Raw genomic sequence first — 6427 nt, forward strand, 5'->3', positions numbered from 1 at the left:
GGTAGGATCAGGAGTATTTGGGCTAAAAAATATTGCACTTTTTTCTTTATTAACTGCTTGACCAGAACACTCCCATAAATACTATGAATACCATTCAATCGATAAGCATTCTGCACCTTAGCTTGCATGAAGATCAGACTATCATCAGCAAAATGTAAGTGATTGATCCATGAACATCGATAGCTGACCCGAATGCCTCTGTCGATATAAGCCCCTCCATAGAAATTCAGCAGTGAAGTGAGGCCCTCGGCACAAAGCAAAAACAAATATGATGAAACGGGGTCACCCTGACGGAACCCCCGAGAGGAAGAGAAGAAAGGGAGGAGCTCGCCATTAACTCGAACAACAAAACGCACTGAAGTTACATACTTCATTATGCAGCGAGTGATCTGTAGACTCTGGAATAGCTAGAGTATGTGTATTCCTCTAGCTGATTATATTTACTACTAGATGAAATTGGTTAAGCTCGAGAATTGCAGATTCAGCGTTTGATGTTTGGACGGATATACAGAAATTTAAAGGTGCTGATCGGTTTCGTCTGGATCAAAAGATTGACTGTTTTTTTTTTCTTTATTGATGTGAAAAAGGGGCAGTTTATTGTAAAGTTGCCTGAAACTCGACTAAAAAAAAAGTTGCCTGATCTTAGCCATTTTGTGGGAGTTTATACTAACTGTTGAATCTAAACACCCGCCGCCGGGAAGCAAGACCTGAACACCACCCCGCCGGCGTACCCGATTGGGCGATTGGCCGCACAAGAGAGAACACGACCTCGCTGAAACACCACCCGCCGCCACTACTCTCCATCCGCTCTAACTCCGGCAACGTCGGCCGACATGGTGAAGCGGTGGCTCCCCCTGGAGGCCAACCCCGACGTCATGAACCAGGTACCCACGCCTCCTCTCCACCTCCGGTAGGGCTTCGCCTCGGCCTCTCCTCTTCCTCGCTCACGGGCCCTCGCGCCATGGTCGGCTGCAGTTCATGTGGGGGCTGGGGGTCCCGGAGGACGTGGGGTTCTGCGACGTGTACGGGCTCGACGACGAGATGCTCGCCATGGTGCCCCAGCCGGTCCTCGCCGTCCTCCTGCTCTACCCGCAGGTGATTCCTGAGTCCTTGCCTAATTGGCCGTGGGATTTTTATTGGGTTGCTTGTACCGGTGGATGGTGGGTGGGAGCTGATTTGTTTCCCACCCGCGTTTCGGTGAGCAGGATCGCAAGAAGGAATCCGATGCTTCGGCCACTTCGACGGTGGAGACCAAGGTGAGACTGAACTGTATGGTTAGTTTGGCAGTAAGGATGCCCAGCACAATTTCCTGACGTAACATCAATCGATTCCCATGAAAACCTGGTAAATTTGGTTCGTTCACCTGCTTCTAGGAATTTTGTGTGAAACATTGTGTTCCTAGAACTGAACTTTGGCGAAATATTGCCATAATACTTCAGCATAATTAATCATAGGACATCAGGGCATTATCATGATATATCTGCGTGATTGCTCACCCAATGACATAAGGGCATTGCCATAATAGTTTAGCAGGAACGGTACCAGCCAGTGGTTAAGGTTCTAGCCGATTCTTCAAACTTTACATGTTATTTCAACAGTAGTTATTTGGCCATTTGCCCATTTTCATGGTGCCCCTAGTTGTTGTCTATTTCCTTGGACACTCCTTTAAACAAGTAAACAAACTGCACCTCAATGGTTAAATTGTTTGAATGCTATCATGCTTGATTTCTACTGCTGACTTATTTTTGCACTGCACACTCGACATATCGTACTTGTTTCCCCAAATTCCAACTTGTGTATCAACACAGTATAAGGAATTGTGTCCACAATGGTTAGCAGCTTATTAGGTTTCTATTATTTCTTCCATATGCATAATGTTATAGGTTGTATACATATTGGTTTCGTGGTTCCCAAATAGCTAGAGATACAGTACAATATAATTTGTTAAAGATTGTTAAGGAATCTATGCAAAGTTTCTATATGGTTATTTCTTGATAATACAAAAAAATTCATGATGCAGGAACCCAACAAGAAAGTATATTTTACAAAACAGACTGTTGGCAATGCTTGCGGAACAATTGGTATTATTCATGCAATAGGGAATGCTGTGTCCAAAATCAAGCTAGGTATTTACAGCAGTTTTGAGTTTTAACTTCCTATTGATGCACAGAATATTAATGCCTACACGCATCAAGACAACACTCTATTATGTGAACTTTTATTTGATCTTGCAGTCCAAGCATAGTCATTGTTCATGCAATTCTATTAGTGTGAGGGTAACCACCCAATAATTCACTAAGGTCATTTCCATGATCCTTAAGAACTCCTTCATCCCTTGCCATCTGTTTCTTAAGAGAATAGGTGGTAATGGATAGTCATTTCCTTGACCTGCTATCATATGAATAATGTATTTCCGGCAGGGACGGAGCTGCCTTATAGACATTGGGGTCAGTTGACCCCAATGAAATTTGAAAATGCACGACCCCATCAAATTTTTTTCTAGCTTCATCCCTGATTTCCAGAATCCCGACTTCACAATTATATCTAACTCCCAAGAACTTGGATATGCACTCTTCTTTTTTGCTATATATTTGCAATACTAATGCATGCTTTTGGTCACACATAATGACATAAATATGAATTATTCGGACTTGTGGCTTTAATTTACCTAGTTCCAGCTTCCAAGACTACTTCAACAAAATGTTATGTTGAGTCTCTTACCTTTTAATGCCCGCTATTTTTGACTTGTTATGAGATTTGACTAGTATTTTTTTTTCTTTGCAGTTGATGGGTCCTATTTCCATAGATTTTATAAACAAACTGCTGATATGGATCCTATCCAGGTTAGTCCATGTACACATACTTCTTGTCTTGTTAAAGACTATTATTATGGATTGACTTCTACTTTGTACTAATTATAAAGTACTTGATGGTGTCAGCGTGCTGCTTTTCTTGAGGAGGACCAAGAAATGGAGGATGCTCATTCTGTTGCTGCTGCTGGTGGTGATACAGAGGTCAGCAGTAAATTTCTTTAATTATGCCTAGCATACGAATATTTGCACCGATGACCAGATAATATTACGTTAATGTTTTGTGAATGGAATGTTTATAATTGTAGTCTGTCAGTCCTGAGAGCCGTGACGTTTTCTAAGAATAAGTTTTGATCCTGTCCGGAATTGTTAGACCTGACTGTTAGCCAGTTTACCTGCTTTTCTGCCTTCATGTTGTTTCTTGTTTGCCAGTTTGAATAGCTTGCGATCTGGGGTGAACGTTGTTGCTCATGTGTCATTTGTGAATGGGTATTGGGCATTGTTCATTAGTTCAGAACTTCCACAAGGAGCATGTTATTATAGAATTGTCAACCACAATAATTTGACTACTCTCATGGAAGATATGTTTATATACTATATCCTCAGTTTGAATGTGATTTAATCTACGATTGCAGCCTGAGATATCTATATTTTATTGTGCAGGCCAAGGATGGGGTAATTGAACATTATGTTTGTTTTTCGTGTGTTGATGGTATGTATTGTACAAGTATCCATCCGTTATCAGAGAGCCATAATTGATTCTTTTTGTCACAAGTCACCGTCCCTTTATCTGTTCACTCTGTTTTTCCTTCCCTTTTCCATCCAGGTGAACTTTACGAGCTTGATGGAGGAAAGCCACAGCCGATACATCACGGCCCTTCCTCTCCTGATAGCTTGTTGCAGGTAAATTGTTCAGCTGTCTATATCTCTCATTCTGTAAACGGCGTATTGTATGGAAGATAGTGTTGCCTATTTATAACTTCAGCATAAGGGTTTTGGTTGTGACCGTATTACTTAGTAGCTCTTCATTTCACTAAATTATGTCGTAATGCTTAGTCAATTCTTATTTTCATAGTAAGATATTAGTAGCTGCTTAGTCGCTTTCGTGCACAGGCCCATTAAGTAGTCAGGGTGGTCTCACGACTGCACAACCATTTTGCAAAAGAAAAAAATGGAAGCAGTTCAGCCCAACACAAAATCGGCAAAAGATAAAGCCGAGCCTAATTCTTTAGTAAATACACGCACTCGATTGGAAAAATCCGGTCCGCTATATCACCTCTCATGAAGGAAGATTCAGTGACAAATATGAATGCTTAACACTTGTGATTTTCTGAACCCTATTATTCCTTGGCTGTATGCATTTGCAGGATGCTGCAAGAGTCATAAAAGCGAGGATTGTGGAGTATTCTGAGTCACTCAACTTCAATGTCATGGCTCTCTCGAAGATGTAGTGAATATATGGGTCCAGAGAGAAGGTTTATTGATTCACACACACCACTCTACCTCATCTGCGCCGGCCTCAGTTAAGTCCAACTGTAGGATCATTTCCGTTATGCTGGTGTAACATTGTGAAATGAAATGAAATAATACGGGAACACAAAATGATCAACGCAGACCACATCCTCTTCAAGCTACTCTTAACTTGCCATTCTGCTGCACTGAGGACATACATTTTTCTTTTTGAAGTTGCTTGTTGATGTTTCCCTTTCGACTAGATGAGCTTCTCATGTGTATTATCGACTGTAAAAAGCGCTTGTAGTAATATTTATGATTACACGTGTTAAGGAAAAGTTCATGTACAGTAGCTTTAAAAAAAAAGGTCTTTCCCCCAGTTCCACCCATTTTATTGAATGAAACCACAGTAAGCAATCTAAGTGATGAAAACAAAATTCATTTAGAAGAGACCATAAGAATCATAAGGCAGCTGTGCAAACATTCTTTTTCTGTTTGGCCCGCATTGAAATGATGTCTTGTATAGAATTTGGCATTCCCAGAAGGAAAAACTCACACATTGGAACTAACGTATTTAGCAACACTCATTACAAAATAGACAGGAACCAACACATGATTTTTTGGGGGGATTAATGAAATGATTTAACAGAGCATTTACCACTGCTGTCATTTTGTGAAGCATACATCTAGGAGTGTCAGTAGCAGAGGTAATCACAACAGGCCGAATAAGAGCAACCAGTTCATGCTAGAGCAAAAACGTTCATGTACGAACGCGTTTGGTAGGCTGCATCAAGCCCAACCAGGCTCTGGCGGACTAAGGGTGCGTTTGGATTGCAACCAATAGCAGCCATACCAAAAAAATGGCAGGCCCATGGAAATTGGCTAGTGCTTGGATGACAGCCAAAATTTTGGCTCGCCCGACGATTCCGCCAACGGCCAGTGCAATTCTTGCCAACGCATGGGCGAGTTGGCGCAGAAAAGCTCCGCCAAAACATTGGCAGCGCCCACGCCCGCTCCCTCCGTGGGGCCTGCTTAATTATTGCAGCGATTAACTCGCAATTTACCATGAAAGCGATTTGTAGATCCGCATATTTCTCATGTTCCCTGATCGTTTGGGGATTGGGGCTTGCCTGCTCCCCTCATATGCTTCCATCCGTGCTCCCCGCACATCATTTTCTATCCAACGGTTGCGACATATCCTCCTTCTGAAGTTCCTTTCTGCAGCGAAAGAAAAGGAAAATAGATCTCGTATTTGCATGTCCACCGTATCTCCTCTTTCCAGCACGTATCTGCTTCTCTTCCTCATTCCCTTCAACATCAGAGACAACACCGGAGTCCGGACGGCGGAGGCAGATGGACGGGCAACCCCATCGTCTCGATCTCCTCCCGTGCGGCCGTGTCGTCGGCTTCTCTTCTCCTCCCGTGCGGCCGTGTCGTCGGCTTCTCTTCTCTTCCCGTGGCCGCCCCTTCTCCTTTACCTTTCGTCCCCTGAGTCGCGGCCCTGACTGGGAGGTTGCCTAGCAAGTTGGACATCGGCGTCGGGAAACTTCAGTCCGCTGGTTCGTCAGCATCGCCGCGGTGGCGCCACCTACGTCCAGACGCCGGGCCTCTCCCGCCACAAGACCACGTCCTCCGAGAGGAAACCGTCGGACTCCTCCGTGCGCTCGTGCGAGTGCGTACAAGGCGCCGCGTTGCTACTCTACCTCGTCCTCGAGCCCTTGACCATCCCGAGGCGTCGCCATTGTATGATGCCATTTAATTGCTCTACAGACAAGTTGAAAAATCAAGATAGCCCTCAAGTTATATCAGTTGCAATCTCTACCAATATTGTGATTTGTAGTACCTAAAGTGGTAAACAACATATATGAAGTATGAACCAAGCTGCGGTTAGCATTACTTTGCATCAGGAAAATTACTGAACCAAACCCCTTAATGAAATCATTAGGAATTGTATCCCCATGCCGATGGGAAGCCTGTAGGTAGAGAAAAGGTAGACTTGCATATCTCAACGGCGCAATAATCAGTGTAAATGGGTGGATTCAGAACTTGCAAGTTGTCCTCAGATTTCAGATGAAAGCTTTTATGAGTACAAATATCGCTAATGCCGTTCCTTTTCTAATGGCAGTGAGATATTGCTGCTATGTCAGTAGGAGAATCAATTTACT

General features: G+C 43.3%; 1 protein-coding gene across 1 annotated transcript; it reads left to right on the top strand.

Annotated features, from left to right (window-relative positions):
- Positions 1-510: 510 nt before the first annotated feature.
- Positions 511-4594, top strand: LOC119365105 (ubiquitin carboxyl-terminal hydrolase 3-like). The gene is made up of 9 exons (XM_037630705.1): positions 511-884; positions 976-1095; positions 1206-1256; positions 2021-2126; positions 2785-2843; positions 2940-3014; positions 3474-3522; positions 3637-3713; positions 4178-4594. The coding sequence occupies exons 1-9, from the start codon at positions 834-836 to the stop codon at positions 4259-4261; spliced, it is 672 nt and encodes a 223-aa protein (XP_037486602.1). The 5' UTR covers positions 511-833; the 3' UTR covers positions 4262-4594.
- The last annotated feature ends 1833 nt before the right edge of the window (positions 4595-6427 follow it).

The sequence above is a fragment of the Triticum dicoccoides genome, chromosome 2B (genome assembly GCF_002162155.2).
Source record: "Triticum dicoccoides isolate Atlit2015 ecotype Zavitan chromosome 2B, WEW_v2.0, whole genome shotgun sequence".
NCBI classification, from domain to species: Eukaryota; Viridiplantae; Streptophyta; class Magnoliopsida; order Poales; family Poaceae; genus Triticum; species Triticum dicoccoides.